The following is a 25,222-nucleotide window of genomic DNA, read 5'->3' as shown; positions in this document are numbered from 1 at the left end:
CTGCAGGGTATCACAGTTAGGTTCAGACAGAGGGAGGAGTGTGCCCCTCTTCTGAGAAGTGTGACAGATGAGTGTGAAAGGGGAGAGTGAGGAGAGTTGGTCTGATCTCAGGGGTGTGCTCACAGAAATCGGTTTATGAAAGAGTACCCATAGGTGTTGAGAACATTGATTCTTCTAAACATGCCATGCCTGGGTACTCCTTGGGAAGGCTGTGCCACCATGGTTCCATGTGCAGCAATTTGGAAGCTACCAATTCAGAGGATGGAGTATGGGCCTTGGAGTCAGCCACACCAGGGCTCAAATCCTGCCTCTGTAATTTATGATGATTGAGAACTTGGGCATGTTTTTTCAACGTCTTGAGTCTCAGTTATCTCCCACAAAACACAAGAGGCCAATACCTACCTTGCAAGGTTTGTGAGCAAAAGGTAGTATGCATACGGTGTTGTATCTAGCAGGTGCTCAACAGATGAATGTTACTATCAGAGTCCTTTTAACTGAGTCTAATTGATGAGACTTGAAGGGTTGAGGATTTGGGCATCAGAACCTGAACCCAGTGAGAAACATCAGATCCCTTGCCACTTAGGGTTTACGTGCTCCAAAGCAAGTAGCTGCTTTGGTTCCATCTAAAAATGTTGACTTCAAAATAGAACTTTCAGCTTGTTTCCCTCCTTTTCATACACATTTCATCTTATAAAATGCAGAGGCTGGGATCTTTGGTCTATATGGAAGAACACACTCAACAGCAACAGTAGCTCTCCCAGGGAGTAGAACTCAAGACTGGTCTATCTTGGACCTAACCAGGAGGGTTATTACCAAGAAACAAGAGTCTCCTTCTAAGGTGGTTTTGCCTGTAAGGCAATCCCTTAGCCTGGTCCCTGAGGGCTTCATTAGAGTGGGGTCCTGGTGATTTTACTGGCTTGTTAAGAAGGCTTTTCAAAGTCTTGTGTAATGATGATGAATGGCAGGGCGAAATCATGTTAACACATTATAAACAATTCCAGGGCACAACCAGTATCTCACACTGTACTTTATTTTTCTTCACAATATTAACTAGACAGACAAGGAAAGTTTAATGGCAATGTGACTTTTTCCAACAACACAAACAAAGTGCCATTATAGCTAATGGTGGCCAACTGGAGACTTACTTTACCTTAACCGTGTAAAGCATCCTTACCATATATTTTTGTGTGTACAGTGTTGCAGGAAATCAGCCACCCCTTAAAAGTATCAATCTTAAAAAGAGCCATGGAAGGTAAAAGTATGAAAATCTTGATAACAAAGGTTTTCAATACAAAAACACTTATTGTATACTTATTTTTATTTAAAACAAAAAGAACCCCAGTAACTCAAAACAAAAGCAAACCTTGGTTGAAAACTTAAGAAGGTATAATAAACAAAACCACCAAAAGAAAGCTTCCCCAAAAGAAATGCAATCCACTATCACTCTTGCAAATTCTACCTTGGAGGGAAAAACTTAATGAAATGAGCTATCTGGAGGGCCCACGGCAGATTCTCCAAAAGGTTTAGGTGCATGGAATTACTCAGTGTCTATACTACAGTCCTATTTATTAATAGTCTCAGAATTTTTTTGATTAAGCGAGCCTTTCCATCCTCCACCAGTGTTCCTGTCTTCTGTGCTGAGCTTGGTATGCAGAATAACCTTGTTGTCGATAGGATGTTGGCTTGAAGTTATTTTTCTCGGTCAGTCCAGATGAACTGGTACAGTACCATTCATGCTCCATCTGGTTTTCTTTGCATCCAGTGAGATGCATATTTCATGGTTGTCCAAGGTCATGGTTGTCCAAAGACATGGAACAGAATGATTCACTGGGTAAGACTAAAGGGCTTGTATTATCTCTTTCCAATTCAGTTTCACATTGCTTAATTTTATTAAAATTTTTTTCTGTATTGTACATAATAAACATTTAGAAACAGATGTCCCTACCAACCAGAAGGTTGTCATTAAATATCCTGTTAGTTAAAACTGCACATTTATTGTTTAAATACCCATTAGACATATCCAGCTTGAAATTTATACCATTGCACTGCCAAATGGAGCTGCACTTTGAGCCGTGCTGATGTCTCTGGAATCTAAATGTCGTACCACAAACTTCAAAATGTTTCTCATTTGTCACGTAAGGTTCTTCGCAGAGGCATCACATCGACCCCAATACAGGTCCTTCATACCCCTAGTTCTGGTTATTCTGAAAACTTCCAACTCCCTGATCCAAACTTGGGAATGTTTTAGTCATTTAAAAATTCTTCCTCCTTCCCACCCCTCCAACAAATGTCCTTTGTCCCATAATAATTAAAAAAAAAAAAAATCCCTGAAAGATCCAAATTGAATAACAATAAAGATCTGATTGGAACCTTCATAAGCTTGACAATGTAGAATTGTATTTCTTAAAAAGTGTGTAACCACATTTGTCTGGGCTGCAAAAGACACCACAGAATAAGATCAGAATAGAATTTCAACTGATTCCCTAATTTCCTTAGAATGGCTTGTATTTCAAGCCTTTCCTGTTTTTCTCTGATAGACTAGGTGTACATTACTAACTATAAGTGATAAGAACGTCTAAAAACAGCCACTGCCTTAAAAGTACAATTGGAATGAGAGTTTAAGTTCACATTTATAAATTATTTGTTTTAGGGTAAGTTTAATTACAAACAGACACTATTTGCAATTCTGTTCACTCAATAGATCCTGGAGGTGAAAGCTAGACATGTGTTGGAACTGTCCTAGTTACTTACATTTAATCTTGATTATTATAACTCCTCTCAATTTATAATCACTTCCTAATTTTTCCCACTGGGCCAGAGCTACATCTTTAGATGATAAGCATTTACTAATAAAACAAAGATCACATATAAATGGAAGGCCACATCTGAACACAGAGAGGTAAGTGAGCTGTGGAGAGAATGGTGGCTTCTTGTTTGAACTAAATCAAGGTGCTTCCTTAATTCTGTGACTTTAATCCAAATCTTAAGCCTGCCATGCCCCTGCAAAATCTTCAGAGATGACCCGGTGGCCATAGACCCTGTCAGCTGTCGTTCCGGCCTTTCTTTCGGAGTATTTGTGCAGCAAGGGACTGGGAGGGCCGAGGAGGTTCTCGGATGTTCTTCTCCTTTTGGGGCTTTTTTTAGAGCCCTTGACCCCAATTTGGAAAGTGCGTATATTCTATTTAACTCTGACCCTGGCCAGTGTAAAGAGGAGTACATAAAGAGGACTGCTTTTTCATTCATAAAGAGCAGTTAAGATGCAGATGTGAATCCCTCTTCAGCACAAAATAGGGATGGTTTTCTGTTGCCCGACTGCAAAATAATTAGATATAATGGAAAAAAAAAAAAAGGAGAAAAAAATGACTAGTTGAGGCTTTTATATACATTCATTGCTTCTAACATGTTTTTAACAATAAGGAAAATGCAACATCAACTACTCTTAGAGCAAGTGCAGCCACAATATTGTACAGTTCTGGGGCCAAGCGGCTGGGTCCATTTACTGTTAAACCAGGTCACAAAACTCCACAGCGAAAGGCAGCCAGCCAGCAATTAACCCCTATGACCTCTTAATATATACACATTTTTCAAATACTCTGTGAATCCCATTTCAACAACAATAAAAGACAAAAAAACAGGCTTTATATTAAAAACGTCCATATTCTTCATTGTTACTTCTAAAGCAGCTTGGAGGATCTTACCACGTGGAGCATACTGCAAACTGACTCCATTAAAATGGTTTTGGCAGGATAGCAGCACAGGATTGGATATTCCATATTCATCACTTTGACAATGTAAACCTTTCATAAAATAATATTTTGCTTAAAAATTAGAATCATTCAAAGGTCTGATCATTCTGTTCCCTGAGGCCCGCCGGGGAGGTCTGGCTTCATACCACAGGTTTCCTGCTTTCTTGGTGGAGCGTAAGCGCCACTGCATTTCAGGAAGACCCTGAAGGACAGCCACAAGAAAGCCCCCACGGAAGGAGGGCAGGGCTCTGGGTGGGTCTGTGTTGAAACAGGCCACGTAAAGCAACTCTCTAAAGGTCAAACCACCATAGATTTTAATCCGCTGGTCATTCCCCATCTGGATTTTTAACTGAATGAATCTCAGGGGTTTAACCAAACATGCATGTAATCCTGAATAACATGAATTAAATGCGGAATTGCCCAGGGATGAATAAACCCTCAAGAAACAAGGTCAAAGGGACAACAGATATATCTGTCACAATAAACAATTCTGTTGACGTGGAAATGCACATGACTTGGTTGAAACAATGCTCCTCAGTGGCCAGTGACATCCAGGTTTTTCTTAGGTAGCTGAGACTCAGGGCTTCTCACCTTCTCAGAAATGCTTTTGAAGAATCAAGAGACAAAAATCCCAAACAGAAAATGATCACTTCTGCTCACAAATAGTGTATAGGCCATAACTAAATGCAATTAAAAAAAAAATAAACGCTGAGATGCATGTATTTTTTTAAAGCAGCTTTCGAAATATCAACCACAGCATTAAACACTGAACAGAGTACATTCCAAAGTTAATACAGATAAATGATATATAATGCAATAATGCCACAGAGTTATTCCATCAATGTCTCAAGGCTGATTCTAAACTGGAAGAAAAAAACACAACAAACACTTTCTAGTTTATTTGCTGAAGATGTCACTTCTTTTGTTCCTTCTTTATAGTTTCCCACCATTGATCGTTTTTAAGTGCCCCAGGATGTACAGATAATCCCCATATTCCACACCTGGAACTTTTTTTTTTCTGTCAGGTTTTCAAATAAAACCAAACTACAGTGACAAGATAATGTTTTACATGTAATTCCATAGATATAGGTCAATTAATCCATGACACCTTACTTCAATGCTTCCTTTAGGATTTAAGACCCTCTCCAAAGTCATTTAAAGCCTTGCTTTAAACTGCACAGGTGGGCCACAGCCACACAGCCAACGTGCCATGTGCTACGGCCAAAATGGGCCATGGCCGTTGCCTCTCCTCATGTTCCCAGCCTTCACCGTGTCCCTCTGCTAGGAAGGGCCCAGGGCCTCTGTTCCTTCTCTCTACAGTGATACATGTCTTAAGAAGGGTTGTGGCTCCCATGCTCCACGTGAAAATGGGCCTATCTGGAGGGCCCCAGGGTGACAGGCCCAGCCGCACCCCTCTATTGCTCTTTCTTGACAGTGGAATTCTGAGCTCCGTCAGCTTCCAGACATTCGGAGACGACACTGCCCTGTTGATCATCCCTGGAGGAGGCCAGTGAGGGCCCAGGCTCAGTTTCAGGACCAGGCCTCCAAGCTGGGATGCAGGCAGGTTCTGCGGACTTCGGTCTCCTAAAAGCAGGCACTTGTGGCGGCCTGATGCTCTGGGTAACTCTAGCCTTCCTGATGCCGAAGTCACCGAAATGTTTACTTCCTCAAGTTCCAGAGGATTATGTTCCTACTCAGACAGAGCCAGTATTGGGATTTGGGGGGTGCGTATCCAAAATATAAGAATATACACAATCAGGGCTTAAGGTACTGGATGATACTGTATAAATTGCTAAAATGCTTCTCGGCACAATTGGTAGCTTAAAAAAATACTTTCCTATGATTTAAGGGCATTTTTCCCATCGCTGTCCTTCGGTGTGGAAATCTCAGTGGGTACCAGGTCCATCTGAAGTTCCCAAATCTTTTCCTCCCACCAGGTATGCGTCATGTGAGTCATATGCAAAAAGTCTCTTCTTCAGACCAGGGAGGCATGGACTTCCCCCCAGGAACCCTCCCTCTGTTACTATCACAGCCCCCAGGGCAAAGACATACAAGTGAATGAGCACCTTCTTTCCAGCCTCCAGCAGCCAGAAAGCCAGCTTCCCCAACGATCAGGTCCTTTTTCCATACATCTGCTCTTCAAATGGTGAGTTAGTCCGGCCAACAACACAGAAAGCGAATCTGTGTTTACAGGCACAGCACATCCAGGTGGAGCCGCACGAAGCGGTGCTTGGCAATTAGTGGTTGGATTTCCAAAGACAGGAGTTTTGATGGGACTGTCTTAAATAAATAAATCTTTTTTTCTTAATAATGTAAAAAATAAATGATATTTCCCTTTGGCAGTAAATAGCTGATTCGACATTTTGCCTGAAAATTGTTGTGTGTGTGTGTGTGTGTGTGTGTGTGTGTCTGTGTGTGTGTATGTTTATATGTGTGTTATTTTTTCTTAAACAGCCTGCAGCTTTGTTTCATGGTACATCATTGACAATGCATATCATTTCTACTGCTTTAGTGAACCTTTTGCATATTTGTTTGGGGCAGGCGTGTTGACTTCACTTGTGGCCCAGATAGGCACCCAGGGTGATGCAAGCTCCCACCAGGGCCAAACTGAGCAGAGTCTTCAGAGACAGCCAGGAGAAATCAAACAGAGGCCGCATGCTGGGGCCGTACAGTTCCACAAAGGCGTCCTGCAATTGGGGTAGAGGAGGAAAGAAAAAGAAAGAGTATTAGAAAGAGAGCAGAGAACGCCACCCCACAGAGAAAAAGGTATCCTGCCAGGGCAGCCTGGGCACCTTCAGAAGGGCAAGAGGGGAAAAGGCAAACGCTCTTTGGAGGCCATGATTCAGAAACCACTGTTTTCATTAATTCAAGACATATTTATTGAGAACCTATTTACATGTCAGGCATCTTAGAGATACAGCAGTGCATAAAATAGACTAAAAGTTCCTACTTCACGAAGCTTCCATCTAGTGGAACAGTATATACAGCAATCAATATAATTTATCACATGGTGTAGGAGAGAGTGCTAAGGGCCGAGGAGAAAAACAGCAGAGGCAGTTAGAAAATATTAGAGGTTCTGCAGTTTTAGCTAGCACGCCCATCCAGAAAAGTAATAAAATGTAGCAATGATGATGACTGTCACACTCCTTGATTGAGTGTTGACGTCTTATCAAATGTCTGACATACATTATTTTAGTCTTCGTACCAAACTTTTTTTTTTTCTTTAAGAGCTAGAGTCTTGCTCTGTTGCCCAGGCTGCAGTGCAGTCGTGCAATCATGACCCACGGCGGTCTTGAACTGTTGGGCTCAAGAGCGATCCTCCTGCCTCTGCCTCCTGACTACCTAGGATTATAATGCTTGGCTAATTTTTAAAATTTTTTGTAGAGATGGGGTCTTACTATGCTTCCCAGGCTGGTCTTGAACTCCTGGGCTCCAGTGATTCTCCTGCCTCAGCCTCCCAAAGTTCTGGGATTAAAGTTGTGAGCTATCTCATCCAGCTAATTCTTTGTACCAATGTTACTAAGTTATTTTATTTGTTTCTGTCTAAAGATGAAAAAGCTGAGAATCACAGGGAATAAGAGACTTTTCTAACAAATGGCACAGCCAGGCTTTGAACCCAGATAGAAACCAGCACCCTTCTCTCTGCTGATGCCCTGGCATGGCTAACGGCAGCTCTGTGAGAGCATTTGGTCGACCGAGGGCTCAGTCGGTGGAGGGGCCAGGGCGGCCTCGACTGGTGCAGTGCCAGCCTCTAAGGTCAAGGTTCTCCCAGGGAAAGGGAGCCGTCAGAGGGTTTCTCTTGGAGGTGGCTAGACTGAACGACCACACTCAAATTGTGGATCTCACAAGGCATGAGATCAGGGGTGTGTCACTGGACGTGCAGGTCCGAGAGACAAAGAGGGTGTCTCCCTTCCATTCCTATCTCTCCATCTCAAGTCAGGTCTGTAGTGTTGTAGCAGAGTCCACCCTCTGGATCAGCTTGGATTGGGCAAATCACTGGTTGATCATTTCCTAGATTTGGGGGAGATTATGTTTCACATTTGGGTCCAATGAGTATTTGGACAACTTTCCGAATGAATATTTGAATATATACATCAGTAAAGGAATTCTTTTTAGTTCTGATTTATTCAGGTATGAAGAAAACAAGAATAGTTCCACATTATTCCCAACAACCCTGACTCAAAGCACACAATTTTATTACAGGAAACAGTAACATACCATGACCCTGGGCATCGCTGTTGGGAGGGGCTCCAACAGTGCACGGAGGGGTTCCCTTTCTCTGGGGCAAGGGCTGTAGTAGTGGGACCAGGGATTCTCTTTGTCTCCCCCGTGCTGGGCATGGTCTTGGTGCACTGTAGGTGCGTAGTAAATGTTTGTTCACTTAAGTTTTCTGAATACAATCATCAGTTTACATTCTGTCTTTGGCTTAATGCTTTGCCCAGATGCTTATTAATCTGTTTGGAATTACTCCTTCTATATGTAACGGCCTCAGAGAATCCTGAGGTAGTCTTGATGAGGGTTTAAGACATTGTTAGGGGAACTTTCTGCATTATTAAATATAGATTTATGCAATTATTTTCATGATATATAATATGTGCCATACTTTAAAAAATTCATTTTTACAGTGTTTAAAACTTTTGCTATTATAAATGATATCATGATATATTTTTGTACATAAATTCTTGTCTATTTGTTCAGTTGCTTTTTTGAAATAAACTCCTAGAAGTGACCTCAATTGACCAGTCATCAGTATTGCTTCCAGAAATCATGAAGGGCTTGCCTTGAGCCATCCTCACTCTCCCATGGGTTGCCCTCCAACCAATGCCACCTTTTACAAAAGGCAGGCACGGATTTAGGGCGCGGGTCACACTGAGGGTGATCCTGCCCCCCAGGGGACATTTGGCAATGTGTGGAAGCATTTTTAGTGGTCGTGATTTGGGGTGAGGGTGCTACTGGTATCTAGTGGGCAGAGGCCAGGGATGCTGTTCAACAGCCCACAACGCACAGGGCAGCTCCCCAGGGCTAACAGGGCCGAGGCTGAGAAACTCTAGTTGACAAGAGGCTCTGTAATCACAGACCATAGAAGAACAGATGACCCATCCAGTGTGTCAACAGCGTTGGTCAAATCAGCCCAATCAGCGAGCCCAGACCAGCGACTGCTCACCCAGCAGGCCTTCTGCATCTTTGGAGGTCCTTGGTTCACTTTTACCAGGAGAGGGCGCAAGGGCTTTCTTCTTCCTTTTAAATATCTATTGTTAAACGTTTCTAAATTTCAGTGTCAGAAAAGAGAGGCAATAGACGTACATAAAATGTGTAGTTAGAGTTCTTAGCACAGAGCTGAGGCACAATCATGATTGTCTGCCAAGATGCGCACCCCTCTCTATAAGCAGGGATCAGTGGGGCAGGAAGGAGTCAGGACTTCTCCGCAAGCCGGAGAAACTCTGCCTCTTTCAGGGAGCAACCCAAGACGTCACAGACACGGCCGCAAATATCAACTAGTCTTCCCATCCATGCTTCTCTCTCTGAGGCATGGGTGGGCTGAAACCCGCAACACCACAGCCAAAAACACCCCGAATTTCTCAGGGCACTGGCAATAGGTTGTCTGCAATTGGGCCTGACATTGAGAAGGTCAGTGGCCGGGCTCTGAAACCCTTTAGTCACCAACAGAGTTTTGTGTGGCAAAATCTGAATCGGACTAAGCCCCTGATCATTTGTCCTCTCTGGACCTGAAACCATCCCGGGAAACCGGAGGATGCAGGGACACACTCCAGCTGGCATTTTCTCCCAGTTGGGCCTGGCACACAGTGCTGGAGAGCAGAAGAAATGCTGTCCCAAATATCCCCACCTCCTCAGAGCTGGAATAATTCCCTCTCACTACCCTCACCCCCACACAAATAACAGTGCTTCTCATGAACCTAACAGGCCATTTCTGACATGCATGACACAGAACAATGTCATTTCTAGAGTGAGATGAGCTAAACTAGCAGCTCTTGGCCCAAAGCCTCAGCACAGAGGTGCCGTTGCCATCCCAGGGGGCTAAGAAGGGCATGGGACTTGGAGGAGGAGTCTGGGTGAATCCTGGCTTTGATATTTTATTAGTTTATAACCTTGAGCAGATAACCCAACCCCGAGCCTCATTTACTTCATCCATAGCCGTAAAATTCATTATTGTGAAGATTAACGTAGGTCACTCAAAGCCATTTGTAAATTGGATACAGAATGTGAGCTCATGGAAGAACAAACACCTTGCTCTTGTCTGTCCTCTTGCAGACCTGCTCCGCACCTACTCAACCTGCCCTTCCCCCAGGAGGTTCTGCTGAGCCTGCCATTTTACAGAAGCAATTTCCTGGCACTCTCTTAGCTTTCAGATCTGAGGATAGTCCGTAATTTCTATAGGAATTATGAATTAAAATGTACACATCCCGTGTTCCGGTCGAAGATGGGAAGTGATAATACAACGCCTACCTATCTATCCTTCTTTACACATTATTAATCAGATTGTAGGGCTACAGGGCAAGTCATTTAACCCCCTGGAGGTTGGATCTGGCCTCTAAACTTTGCCCTTCTACAATTCCAAAGTGCAAAGGAGACCCTGTGGCTTCGGGACTAAATGTCCTGAAAGCTTCTTTCGTAGAAAGTCTTCTTGCTTTTTCAAACATTCTGATTAGGGCGATTTCCGAAGTCTGTTTGAACAGTCTGTCATTATTTGTTTAAGTATGAAAGCTGTTTTAAATAAACACATGCTCATTTTATGTATGAAAAGCAACAAAGAGGGAAAAAGAAAACCTGGGTCGTCATGTGATTCGGACAAAATCCCAGTCTATATATTTAGGAAGCTCTGCGTCCCTTGCTCATGTCAGGACTGGCAAGGGCTTACCCGACTTCACGGATCACAGGTTCACATGGAAAGGCTCGCACCGGCTCCTCCCATGAGGGGGAGGTGGGCAGGGCCTCAGCTCTGGTGGCTCTGTGCACAATGGCTTCTCCATGAATTTCCAATTCAGAGGCCACAGAGGATCTGAGTTCCACCCAGGGCTGGCCCAAGGGGACAGGATGGCCAAACGCCCAGTCCCAACCTTGCTGCAGGGTTGAAACCAGGCCAGGTAGGTATGGATGGGAACAGACCAGGGTCAAGACTCCTAAACCCAGCAAAGTTGTCCTCACCCCTCCAGGCCATGGAGCACTCCCACCTGGGAGGTAGCCACCCTCCAACATTTTCCTTTTCCCTTCAGAACCTTCAATAATTTCTTTTTTTTTTTTTTTTTTTGAGATGGAGTCTAGCTCTGTCACTCAGGCTGGAGTGCAGTGGCTCCCAGGTTCAAGCAATTCTTCCGCCTCAGCCTCCCGTGTAACTGGGACTACAGGCACCCTCCACTATGCCCAGATAATTTTTGTATTTTTAGTAGAGAAAGGGTTTCATGTTGGCCAGGCTGGTCTCAAACTCCTGGACTCAAGTGATCATCTCGCCTCCGCCTCGCAAAGTGCTGGGATTACAGGCGTGAGCCACTGTGCCCGGTCCACTTCAAGAAATTTCATGTAAACCTACTTCCAAAGAAAATGAGATTTTTTTTTTTTTTAAAAAAGGTCAGATTGTGAAGAATGGAAGAGAATGTTAATTGTAAGTGCTGAAAAGAATGGCATGCAGTTGGGGATATGGGCGGGGTCCCAAAACAACCCTTATGCCCAGGTAAAGGTAAACATGGAGACCTTTTGAATTCGGTAATGCATATTAAAAGGCTTTAAAAAAGCTTTTGTTAGTAATTTCACTTCCAGTTATTTCTTTTGGAAAAATAATAAAGTGCACAGATTATTTATAATAGCATAAACCTGGAAACAAATGCCTGAAAATAGATGACTGACAGCGTGCCCACGTGATGGAATGCTGTTCAGCACTAAAAGTCATACCCTATAGTTATTGGCAAGAAATTGTGTTCCTAACGTCATACCGAGTAGAGCAGGACAAAATGGTAAGCAAAACATGATTCCACTTCCGTAAAAACCTAACATATACATGTGCGTGTTTACATACAGAAAAAAATAATATAAAGGAAAACGCCAAGATGTTAACAGTGATTATCTCTGAAGGCAGAAGTAGGCACGAGGACATGGCATTTATGAGGCTATTCTGATTTTTTTCCTTAGCTGTCTTTTCTAATTCAATACAAACATGTTTATTACTATTTATGAAATATACTTTAATATATACTACATTTAATAATGTTACATTCTAAGTGCTTGCTTAATCTGAAAAAAATTCCTGACTCCATAATTTGACAGACAAAAATGCTGGGAGATGATGCCTAGTAGTGGGGAGACATGGGCTCCCAGGCAGCAGCCATGACCTAGAACCATGCAACAGGCCCCCGGTTAAGTGAGGGCCTCCTTAGACCCTGGCCCAGAAGAACTCTCAAGAATTTTGCCCAGGAGACCAAAGCCTGCAATAAGAGGTTCAGGCCCTGAGCTCAGTGTGTGTTCTCGCCTCTCTATATACTGGGGAAATTTAATATGGCTTGGCTGGCTATAAGCAAATTAGAAATTCAGCTACATTCTACAATCTTTGAGCTGACTATGCATGCAGACGTTATACAACCAAAGAGAATTCTAAGGGAGAAAAGCCATCCTGTCCCCAAAGAGCTTACACTCTAGAGAGAGGTAATGCCTCTATGTGCACATTTGAACTAAACTAAATCAATGGGTGCCGCCATTTTGTATCCTGCAGACTGCAGAGTCTCATCAGCAGTAAGAAGAAAGTAAAAAGAAAATCAGACCGTGCCAATGGGAAATCAAACACAGCTATCAAATGCCTTTGATATTTTCTATTTTTCATGACTTTATACTTTTGTCTCCACGGGGACCTCTAGGGATCTCTTCCCTCACGACAACTTTAGGGTTAGGGAGAAAAAAGGAAAGGGAGAATCACTGTAACAGAAGACTTTGAGCTGGGAGGAACCTCCAAGTATGTTCAGGTTCCCTGAATTGGTTTAATAATGTCTAATAAGGATATTTGCTCTTTTTTTAAATAGGTGAGGTGAGTGAAATTTTGACAGGTAAAGCAAATTCCTTACAGTGTGTATTCATAAGGAAATTCGTGGTGGACACGAGCATGAAGGCTGGGTTTCACCTGCCTCCTGCACTTCACAAGTTAGAACACTGGCAAGCAGCTAGTTCTTCTCTCTGCCCAGGGAACCTCCTCCCTGCCTCCCTCAACTTGCTTCCTCCCATCCCGACCTTCCTCTCTGCCCTAATTTGGACTCCAGCCCACAACAAGTCTCATTTGGGCTTCCAAGTGTTGCTGAAGAAAGTCACCCAACCTTGCAGGCAGGTGCTGCTGGAAATTGATGGTCTCTAAACTCAGTGAGTTCTGACACCACGTAGGAATTCTTTACTCTTTGTCAGATCTTTTCTGTTCCTTTTGATGACTGTTCCCAACAGCCACCACTTGTCTCACATGTCTTCCTCACCTTTTAGCAGCGAATGCCACCTTTTACTTCTCTGAGAAAATTGGGATCATTGGGCAAGAATTACCACAGCTTTCCACCCTGGCCCATGCACAAATGTCCATTTCTGCCTGTCCTTCCCTGCTCCTCTCCACCCTTCGCCCTGATTCTACCATCTCCCATTGCTTCAGGAACCTTCCTCTGTCAATTGTCCCTGCTCTCAACTACAATTTCAACCGCATCCTTCCTTTCTGGCCTCAGGTATCCTCAAAATGTCCGTACTGATGTGTGCTCCACCCTAACCATTATCTTCTCTGTCTCTGCCCTCCTAGACAAGCTGCCAACCCACACTCATTGGCTCACTTCCCACCCACATTTGAACTCACTCAGTCTGGCTTCTTCCTATATTGTGCCTCTGAAACCACCTCCACAAATACCACCAATACCCTCCATGTGGCTAAATTCACTGGTTGTGAGGTTGTATCTTACTAGGTGCTCTGATGCCCCGGACACCAAGACCACTGAGGGTGTTCTGTGACTCTGCTCTCTTTGGGCTTTCTCCTTCCTCCTGAAGAAATTCCTCTCTGTCTCCCTCATGGGCACCTCCTCCCTGGCCTATTCTGATAAGTTCTCGGTGCTGCCCATCAGGCTTCTGTCTGGATATTTTCTTTTCTCTCTGTGGCCAATCTCTGTCACTCTCTTGATCTTAATACCACCCCTATGATAATGTCCCTAACATCTTTATATCCAGTCTCACTTTCTCCCCTAACTGCCAAATACTTATTCCAATTGCTTTCTAAGACATCCCCTAAGGAGTTCAATCAACCTGCCCCAAACTGAAGCTATCATCACTCCCTCCATCAAGCCTCCCTCTCTTCCTGTCTTCAACCTGGCTATGGCATCAAGTAAACCTACAGCCTGAGAGTCTCCTAGATGTTTTTCTCTTCCTCATGCCCCACATTCATTCATCAGTAAATCCCATGGCCATAGGTTAGGTTCCCTCAGAAGCAGACCCTAAGACAAAGATTCGAGTTCAAGTGGTTTATTTGGGAGATGATGCTAGGAACTCTAAGGGGAGCAGGGAAGGGAGAGAAAAAAGGAAAAGACCCATGCGTAAGTTACCTTATCAAGCAAGTTATTGCTACTGGCAAACAGAACTTACTCCTGCCAGGGAAATCTGAGGGCTAGTGTAGACCATGCATCTCTTGTTAACCCACTGAAGGGCTAGGGAGCTGGGGTATTTATACACCAACTCCTGCTATTCATTGGTTGAAGGTTGCTCCTATGGAATGTCAATACCCCAGCACTCCTAGCTGGTCATGTCACAGGTGAAGTACCCATCAAGGAAATAGATGCAGATGCCATATCTCTTATAGCTGGAGGTCAAGTTAGTGAGCACTAAAGTGGTAAGGGCAGGGGACAGGACAGAACAGGGCAGTAGATGCAATGCCGATTTTACCACCTGAACACTTCTCTCTCCCTTTACCTTCTCTCCCCAGGATCTCTGCTGTGATTTCCAATCTGATCTCTCTGCCTTGGTCTGAGTCTTGTGGTCTGCCTGTAAACCTCTTCCATGTACTGCAGCCAGAGTGATCCATTCAGAATCAAGTCTGTTGCTTCCATGCTTAAGTCTAAGGTTCCCAATGCCCTGGCTCCAACCTAGTCCTCCTGCTCAGCTTGTCCCTCTTAAGTCAACTTTGGTTCATTCAGAGATTCAGCTCAATCATTTTCTGCAAGCAACTTTCTCCAAATCCCTAGGTTGAACTAAATAATCCTTGGCTGTTCCCTGTTCACAGTATTATACGAAGATCATCTGTTTACATGTCTGCCTTCCCCATTCAACTATTAGCACCTGGAGGTGCAGGACCATGTTTTATTTATCTTTGGATCTCTGGAGAATGTGTCTGTCATATATTAGGAACTCAACAAATGTTTGTGGAGCTGAAATAAACTGATTGGTTTTACTATACGGCAGATTTTTCAAACATCCTAATAGATAATATTTTTTTAAAAAGGGAGTATTCAGAGGCCTGATAAAGGACTGGCTTAGATAAAATTCAAGGTGTTTTTTTTCCCCCCCCCTCCCCAGCAGCAGCCTCTAGTGTCTTCCCCCCAGGGACTGATGTTTAGTCAGTTCCCAACGACACAGAGGGATCTGATTGGTCAGTGCTGGTCAGTGACCCTGCTATATTGGTTACTAAAAATTATCACCCCCCACTTACAGGTGCTTGATTTTCCAAGAAAGGGAGTAGCATTTTCCAAACTCATTTGGCCACTAACTCCTCTGTCAGGGAGACTGCTGCTGTGTTTGGAGTATTAGGAAGACAAACTTTGACAAGTGCTGCCTAAGAGGGTGAAAGGACAATAGCAGGGCGCTGGCAAGAGGGGCAGCACTGGTGCCTGTGGTGCAGGGCAGGGGAGATGACCAGAGGTCAAAGGCTGTTTCTATGCAAACATAGAGACCACTGAGTGTGTCCTGATCCTAGATTCCACCAAGAGGGTTGGAGACTCACTGGCAATACTATCTGTGACCACTGCAGCCGTACAGAGTCTATGACATGCAACCGTCAGGTAAGAGAGGATGCCAGGAGAAAGAGAAAGGACATGAAGGAGGAAGTGGGGTAGACAGACGCTCGTCTTGCAGAGAGAGACCTCTCCACAAAGTCAAGCAAGATTCTCCTGACACCAGAGTTGGCTCAGAGCAAAAGGGGGAGCAAGCCACCCTGGCCGCTGGGAGTGGTGGCCGGCAGAGCACACACAAGGAAGTGAGGACTTTTTTCTACCTGAAAAAAGCAGCTGGTGAGGAAGTGACTCCATTTCCCCCCTTATCATAGGCTTGGCAGGATTTCCTCCACAGCTACATTGTGCTGAATGAGTCTAGAGGGTTCCGTCTGCAGAGCAGCGTGGCTTTGGCAGCTGCAGGCTTGCTTCTGTCCTCTGTGACTCTTCCTCCCGCACCCTCCCTTTACTCCCAAAATATTGTTTCCGGGTTTGAGGGAAAAGGAAGGGGAAAAAAATAACCCTTGAGCATATAACTGAAGGACACACAGCTGCCTGGGCCGGAGATGGCGAAGAGGCACGGGAGCGTGAGAAGCACAAGGATTTGCCTTCCTCTAGGCTGGCGGGCTGGCGAGGGCTACTCCCCAAAGCCATCTCCAGTGCCTGGGGGTTGATCTTGGAGGAACTCTGGGTCCAGGGGGAGGGGCTGGTTGAATCATGAGCCAATGACATACATGAAACCTAATCTCCGCGTCATTTGGATGTAACTAGAAACCTGCTGGAGACATGGCAGGAGATGAAAAACCCAAACAAAACAAAAACAAAACTTGCCCGCTTACCACAGTTGGTCCAGGGAAGTTCTGGTGTATTCTGTTATGCAAATTTAGCTAAGAATGCAAATCAGGCAGGGGCCCTCAGGAGTTGGGGAGGCTGAAAAATGAGAAGCGCAAATGGGTGCTTCCTTTCTCCAGCATTATTTTCACAGTTTGAAAATAATGTGCAAAGATGGCTTATGCCATGGGCCAGGGCAGAGGAAGCTTGGCCCCAACCACCTGCTAATGGAGACTTGAGCCGGAGCTAGCTATTCCAGAGATGGACCTCAGAGGATTCCTTAGTTTAATTACCTTCTGGGCTGGGGTAGAAGGTAGTATCTGGAGGGAAGCACAGAGCCAAGTTCCCTGCTGCCGTACTAGCTATGCAAATATGGCAGGGCACCTGTGGGCTCATGTCCCTCCTGGAAGAAGGTGTGGTCAGTCCAGTAATTCAAAAGACGTACTTCTGAAATGGGTGAAGAAATGCATTTATAGCAAAAAGTGCTAAAAATATGTTAATAGTTATGCTATTTGGTTCACCAGGTTCATGTAATAAATCACAACAAGAGAGACTAAAGGCCGTATCTATATGACCTTGAAATCTCATCTTCAGCGGGCTTATTCGTTCAGTAACCAAACATATTTTTGTAAGGTGTTGAATATTTAGCTTAAAGCTAAACAAGACACACACCCTGCCCTATAGTAACTGCTCGGTAATATTCCCAGTGGCTTCCATGGGCCTGAGAATTTTCTCAGTACTGAATTCAAAGCACTTTGTGTCTGTAGGCCCATTTGCCCAGCAGTGGCCTTGCCAGGAGAGAAGAGGCCCATGCTCCTGTCCTCATTTTAAGGCACACCTGAAGAGGCTCTAAAGAAAGGGCCTATATACACACAGGCCTCAGTCACCTGCTTTCCAGTGTTTTGGCTTTAAAACAATGTTTCTTCATTTTTCTTCCTACCTTCCTCATTCCATTACCTTCTTTTGGCTGGAGCTTCTGAGGGCCCTGCCTATTTTGGTGCTCAGCCCTCTCTTGTTTTGGGCTTATGCTACTTCACCGTTTGCGGGGGAAGTCATACTTCCCCCCCAAACATAAAGTGACAAACTTAACACTTTATGATATTGTGTTGGACATGAAAATATGTCCAGCAAAAAACGTAATTATTATAACTCAACAATAAAAACCTAACTAGCTAAATTTTTAAAAAGGCCAAAGGATTCTGGTAGACATTTTACCAAAGAAGGTATACAAATGGCCAGTAAGTGCATGAAAAGATGCTCACTATCGTTAGTCATTAGGGAAATGCAAATCGAAACCACAAGGAGAGATCACTTCACATCCACTAGAGCAGCTCTAATTTTAAAAATAGATAATAACAAGTGTTGGCGAGGATGTTGAGAAATTGAAACCCTTGCACATTGCTGGTGGGAATGTAAAATGGTGCAGCCATTGTGGGAAAACAGTTTGCTGATTCCTCAAAAAGTTAAACAGAGTCACCACATGACCCAGCAATTCAACTCCTAGTACACCCAAAGGAATTGAAAGTGCATGTTCATAGAAAACTTGTACACAAATGTTCACATCAGCATTATTCATAATAGCCAAAAGTGGAAATGGCCCAAATATCCACTAACTGATGAACACATAAACAAAATGTGGTCTACCCACACAATGGAATCTTACAACTCAGCCAAAAAGAGGAGTGAAGCATTGACACATGCAACAACATGGATGACCCTCAAAAACATGAGGCCAAGTGAAGGATCCAGGCACAGAAGGCCACCCACCGTATGATTCCATTGATATGCGATGTCCAAAATAGGCAAGGCCATAAAGACAAAAAGTAGATTAGACGTTCCCAGGAGATGGGGAGACTAAGGAGTCACTGCTAATGGGTACCGGGCCTCTTTTTGGAGTGATGGAAAAGTTCTGGAATTAGCTAATGGTGATGGTTGTATAACCTTTTGAATATCAATGCGCTGATCACTTTAAATGGAATTTTATGGCATGTGAACTATATCCCAATAAAAGAACTTAATTATATTCCTTACACGACATGAAGAGGGACTAAACTATTTTTATACCATATGGAATCCCACAGAAGTACTGGCTTGTGATGGATCCTCTGCTCACAAGTGTATGAGGAATGGGAGTCTGCTGGTTAGAAAATGTGCACCACTGTCATTCTCCAAAAGAAAAAAAGGAAGAACTGTAGTAGGAGGTGGCGTGGCTTGTGTTCTGGATGAGAAGTTAGGGGTCGGATGTATGAGCAGCAATCAAGGCGCTCCTCCTTGTAAGGTGAGCAGCTCACGTCACCCCTGGGTCCTTCAATTTTCCTCATCTGAAAACTCCACCGTAGCGAACCTCTAAGAAGTCTCTCTCCGCTCTATCATCTGGGCTTACCTAGTTAGTGACCTTATTCTTCACCCTTTCCCGTGCATCCTTGAGGATGCGACTTGGGTTCTGTTGGTGCGTGCCAGAGCTATGTTACTGTAACTGTTCCGAGGATCTCCTGCTTCCTCTCTGTGTGGTCCATCTCTTCCATCCGCCACTTCTCCACTGCTCTTCTCCCCACCTGGCCTCAGACCCTCCTGCTGTGAGTTAGGAGGAGGTCTTTCTTGGCATAGCAATCAATCTGCTGTGACCTCTGATGTGCCTCTGTGCTTCCAATCTCTTTGCTTTTATGAGCATAATCCAGGTTATTTGTCCCATACCCCAACCCCCATATGCCCACAAAGCCCTCTGCCTCTCATGCCAATTTTAATTAGAACTGGTGACATCAGTGTGGCTCAAAGTAGGGAGCAGGTGGGAAGCTCTGCTTATCCTCAATACCGAACAGGACTTTCCACTGCCTGATACGGGCTGGGGATTCCATGGGCAGACTGGCGTTTGGAATAGATCCACCAACTGTTCTTTCTTGGGATCTAGAGCCACAGGTGTGGCTCTCCTCCCCACCCCACGCCACTGTCCATACCTGTCTCTGTATGTGAGCAGAACATAATCACCGTGGGCTCCACAGGGATTAGCCACAGGCAAATATGCTCTACTTGGAGGTTATGATTTGGGCCAAGTGTGCTGTGTCCCCTGTGCCTGCCATGTGACTCATGAACATGGGGCATGGCCCAGGCTGCCTCCCTCTATTTTTGTCACTGCAAGAGTTAATTCATGAAAATATGCCAAAAATGGGAACTGAAAGCAGATGCTTGTTAAGTTCTGCAGCTTGGCCTAATCGCTGTCATCAGGACGTCGCTGCTGGGGGCAGCGAGGGGAGGGAGTCCTTCATTTATTAAACGTGGAGGGCCAGAGTTGGGGGCCAAATGTTTGGTTCTCACTTGTTTAAATCAGTAAGTGTTGACTGAGGCTGGTGGTAAGGGGAGTACAAAGAACCTGCATGTCCTAATAGGAACTTGCTGAAAGTGGCCTCAGACCTGGAGGAGGGTATGTAGAAGAAAAAGAGCAAAGCAGACTAGGCTGGAGGAGGCGGCATCCTCAGCCAGCTGGGCACTGCCAGCCTGTAGCCCTGCCTTGTCTGGCGCTTGTTTTTCAGGACTGGTTAAGAAATCAGCCTGGGCATCTTTTCTGGAAGCGCCACACTGCATTGGCTCCAGGCAGCCCTGATGACCAACCGCGGGCCCAGACATCTGTCGAGGACCAGATGCACCCCGGGTGATGCTGGTTCTGTTGTTCTTGGTTTGGAGCAGGTAAGTCACAAATGGCTGAACCTTCACAGCCTGCTCACATCCCACTCAAAAGCACCCCAACGTATAATAGTCTTATTCGGATCCCAGCTCGCCAGTTCTGCTCAATGGGTCACTCTGTGACTGTCAAAGCGACTGCGATGATCCTCTGAGAAGCCCACGGGAGAGGCTTCTTATCCACACCATCAATCTACTGATCAGTAAGAGAAGAACAATTATATCCTCTGTGCTCTGGGGGACAAGGGGAGCTGACGGATGGTGGTGAACTCCTCAGTGAGCTCCATATGGGCATGCTAAGAAAAATCTGCTTTCATTTTGTAGTTTATGATTTAGTTCAGTTCACCTGGAAAGACTCAACATGAATAAAACCAGATGCATTTCAAGGAACACTGCTTGGCTCCTTGACAATCCTCTTCCTTCCTCATCAGACAGTCTTCCTGTGCCCAGGGAAGACAGCAGACCTCTCTATCACAAGGAAAAGGCAGCCTCTGTCAGTGGCAGCAGCTGTTAGAACCAGGACAGGTAAACGGCGGGCCAGGTCAGCCTGTGGTTCTGGATCCTGGCTCATTAACACATGGACAAGACCTGCCGGCGTGGCCTCTCGTATGAATAGCTGTTTACGGTGAAGGACCTCTGACAGTATGCTTTCTGTTGCAAGGATACTGCTGTATATAGAACTAGAGAGAGAAGCAAAAACAGAAACACAGGGAGAGAAATGGGAGACACAGAGACCCAGAAAGACAAAGAAAGAGAGAAAAAGAGAAGCTGAAAGCAATCATGGATGAGTTTTCAGTGAGTGGACGGGCTGAAATACCTTCCATCAGCACAACCTCCAGGGGCACAGTTGACAGCTGGCTGACCTGACCCAAGGACACGCTCTCACAGTGAAGCCAGGGAAGCCGGCCTGCTGGGGGCAGGAGCAAGGTCAGAACACTACACGTGCCCACTGTACAAGGCCTGTCAGCGTTGTCGGCAGTGGGCACTTAACACGAGAAAAGTCGTGCCCCTGGGAGATCCACTTCCAAGGCAACTGTCACTTCCTGTCAAACGCTCAGGACGGGTCACACACATTTGCAGCTTGCAGTGGCGAGCCTGGGGACCCTGCCTGCAGAAGGGATGCAAGTATGTGCTGGCCGGATTGCAAATGGGATTTGAACTGTGCTACGGGGCCCTCATACACTGACTATTCCTCAGGCAAAAGGGCAGAGCCAGAACATTCCAGGTGGGACTGGCAGCTGAGTGGTCAGTGGCCATGCCTACGCACGTGCAGCATCCGCAGAACCTTGCCGCCATTGCAGAAACCTTGGAGCGAGTTGGCTCAGGTTGCATTCAGGGATGCGAACATTTACATTACTGGGCCATCTGCGTTGCACCCAGTATTGTGCAGAGCGCTGCAAGGGAGATAGTGAGCTTGACTCTGCATGACAAAGAGCTCCTTAAGTTAGGAATGATGTCATACTCATCACCCAGATCAGGTACTCAGTAAAACCCTCTTCCAATGGGATGACTCAGAGATGTTCACACCTAACATCGTAAGAATAAGCTCAGGTTTGGGCTGGTGAAGGCTTCCAGAGAAATTTTAGGTCGAGCAAATTGCTATTTCCACTGAGGAAACCCCTTGGCCAATCTTGGATACACAGGCAACATGTTTTTCATAGTATAATTGGTGCTAACTTTGGATGGCTCTTTCTAGCTCTTTCTTTCCTCTAGCTTTGATCTATCCTTTGGACATATCTGAATTGAGCAATCCAACCATAGGCAGACCACTTTAAAAAGTATTTATTTAGCATCTACTTCTGGCCAGGCACTAAATCTGGGATGAGGAGAGATATTTAACCGTGGTGCCAAAGCCCATTAAGGTGACTTTTATAAACAACTCTAGACAGAAGAGACTGCCATCAGAAAGGTCACACAACTTGCTCAAAGTCACACAGCTCATTGCAGCAAAGCTGGGGTTCGAATCCGGGACTATGTGACTGCCAGGCATGTACCTTTTCAACTACATTTTGCTCCTCCCAAAGGAAGCAGAAAAGACATACAAGATCCAGCTCCGGCTCCCCCGAGCAATAAATATGAGAGGTGAAACAGGAAGTCCCGAGGAGTGACAGGGAAGGCTCAAGAAATGTACCAAGAGTTTTTAAGATGCGCTGGGAGGCGGACAGAAAGTGAGACAGGAGTTGAGCCCTCAGGACTTCGAATAAAAGCAAGAAAATCGAGGATGGTGTTTCAGGACAAGGAAGTGGCGTGGGAGTTTGGGGCTACCCTGGCGGGTCCTAAAGCAAACCGGTGTATGTGGGCAGGGGTGAGTCAGAGTGAATGGGGCCGCATCAACAGAAAGAAGACCCTGTGACCATGGAGAAACCACCAGTCACAGGACCTTCCCCATCCCCCCCACCCCCACCCGCCCTGGGCACTGGGCAAGGCTAGGTCCCATGGGAACGTGTGCGACACACTCTGGAAGCCCCTGACTGTGGTCCGGCCCTGTTGCTGGGGCTGCACGTGCCATCTCAAGAGTATTTTAAAATGTTGTATGATATAGACCCAAATCCCCAAAGAGAAATTCTTTCCATAATATTCAGGAAAAGCCCTCCTATTTACAGGGCTGCTTCACAGGGAATTCTAGAATGTGAAAGAGAATAAAATTTCCTTGAGTCACAAAAACAAATCCAACTTGAGGCCTAATTTAGAATATTAAAATATGTGGCCCCAGAGCTTCCAGAGTGGCAACTGGATTTTGATCCTTTCAAGGGATCAGCTCAACTATTCTTGCTGGATCAAAAGCGGTTGTGTCTGTAACATGCATGAACAAGAGTGGCTCCCACACCATGGACAGAGCACAAGCTCTCAAAGAAGAGACCCAGGGGAATGGTGGGGGTGCTTCCCTGGTCACTAGCCCCACTGTCCGAGAGATCTAGGAGGATGGGGGGGCTTCCCTGGCCACTAGACCCACTGCCCAAGAGACCCAGGAGGATGGGGGGGGGCTTCCCTGGGCCACTAGACCCACTGCCCAAGAGACCCAGGAGGATGGGGGGGGAGCTTCCCTGGGCCACTAGACCCACTGCCCAAGAGACCCAGGAGGATGCGGGGGGCTTCCCTGGGCCACTAGCCCCACTGCCCTGATGCCTGCTCCTTGCATGGTCTCTCTCCTCCTGGAGGCACCCTTTGTGACTCCTAATGACTGGAAACAGTTTTTCTCTACTCACTTAAATTTTTAAAATTTTCATAATTTAACAAAGGCAGAGACCTTTAAATTCCTAGGAACCTACCCACAAGTGTTTTACATGAACCTAGCTATGCTCACCAAGCATTTAATCCTTTAATGTTCGATGTGTTACTGGAAGGCCAGAAGTTTGTGAGGCGAGTTTGTGATTGTTGCGGTCAGATCCAACAAGCTAAACACTTTCTTTCAGCATTTTGGCAGTTGCATGCTGACAGGGAATGTGGTCAGTGCAACATCTCTAATACACCACATTAAAGATGAACAAACAAAAAAGCAGAATCACAGCATCCATCACGCACAGTGGCTATAAGCTCAGCTCTGTCCTCAGCACACAGGATGCCCAAAACCTTGCTCAGACAGCGAGGAGTTGGTGGGAGCCAAAAAAAAAAGGCTGGACATGGCCCAGATCCCCGAGATCCCCCAAACCTGGCTCCCCTGCCTTCACTATAACTCAGACAGGACACCTGTCCTAGCTCCCAAATCCCTTTTCCCTGCCAAAATTCCCTTTATTTTTTTCCTCCTTCTCTTTGTCCTTTGCTTTCCTGTTCCCTCCTTGTCTTGCATTTTATCAGCTGAAGTTCATTCCTCAGCTCCGATCCCCACAACCCATTCTCCATTTGCCTATTGAAATCTAGGACAGAAAACTCAGAGCCTGAGTTTCCTGGAAGACACTAATTCCCCACTCCCTCGGATACATAGAGAAATAAGTGTTGGCTGAGTGGAACAAGTGAGACCTCTGCAGCTGCGGCCAGGGCTTGGCCATAGTTGTGAGGGACCTTCCAGCCCGCCTTCTGGCGGAAGGACCCGGGTCGTGGACACTGATGGGGAAATGGGGGCTGTCCCTGAGTCCCCCAAGAAATGGAGCGAGGTAACTCGAGGCACTGTGGTTACCATTTAACTGTGGAAGTCTGACAGGACGCCAGGCCTGTGATCCACGCTGAAGTCAGCCAGGGGCCTGCTCCACAAGCCTCCTTTAACCCTTGTGGAGTTAAATGCTGGCATTGTGGTTATGGGACAACTGGAGAGGGATTTGTGTTGGATAAATGAGCAGAATAAAAACGTCTAAATTTCATCTTTTCTTTGTGTGTTTTCACCTCTGCCAAATTCTTGGAATTCTTATGTCTTACAACTTTATGTGCTTTTCATTTCCATTTGAACCTGAAACATCATTTAAATGTCTTTGGAGGTAATCCTAACCTACTGAAACACCCTGAGAAACTGCGAAAAAAGTATTAGGATTATTCCACACACACGCCTGGTGGGTTTTAGGAAGTTTTTGATCCCCAGGCATAAGTTCATGGTTGATGGAATACAGATTCAAACAGGTTTGTTTTACTAACTCGGTACACCACTTGAAAAACGTGATTTTATTAAGGGTAATTTTAAATGCGAAAAAAATAACTTCACTGCCATCACGTCTACAATACCTTTTGGCGAGAAAGCAAGAATTCGGAGGTTTTAATGTTTGGCAATGGAACACATCCTTTGGAGGGCAGGAGTCCCAGCAGAGCTCAACCCCCGGCTCTGAAGCTCGTCACGTTATCCTAGATTTATAACCGGATAAGCTGGTCTGTTCTGATGTCTTTGGTTCTATCACAAGCCACACAATGGCAAGCTGTGGGGTCTGAGTGTCGACGCGCCCTTTCTCAGTTCCTCCACTTGTGGTCCAGGGATTCACCTCTCCTGGCTTTGAGAGCCTCATTTGTAACAGAAAGAGATGCCCCGTGGTCCTCTAAAGGCCCTTGGTGACACTCAAGTGACATCACTTTTAGATTCTGGGACTCCGTTTTTTGTTTGTGCATCAAAAGCAC

General features: G+C 45.4%; 1 protein-coding gene across 1 annotated transcript in view; it reads right to left on the bottom strand.

The window, feature by feature from the left end:
- Positions 1 to 3,360: 3,360 nt before the first annotated feature.
- BCL2 (B-cell CLL/lymphoma 2) overlaps positions 3,361 to 25,222 on the bottom strand; it is a 202,850-nt gene continuing 180,988 nt past the window's right edge. The window contains exon 3 of the mRNA XM_011974172.1: positions 3,361 to 6,433. Within this exon, the coding sequence (XP_011829562.1) occupies positions 6,299 to 6,433 (135 nt within the window). The 3' untranslated portion in view covers positions 3,361 to 6,298. The remainder of the gene's footprint in view (positions 6,434 to 25,222) is intronic.

Source organism: Mandrillus leucophaeus, unplaced genomic scaffold (assembly GCF_000951045.1).
Source record: "Mandrillus leucophaeus isolate KB7577 unplaced genomic scaffold, Mleu.le_1.0 Scaffold142, whole genome shotgun sequence".
NCBI classification, from domain to species: Eukaryota; Metazoa; Chordata; class Mammalia; order Primates; family Cercopithecidae; genus Mandrillus; species Mandrillus leucophaeus.
The sequence above is the reverse complement of the archived record's forward strand: the minus strand, read 5'-3'. Positions and strand labels throughout refer to the sequence as shown.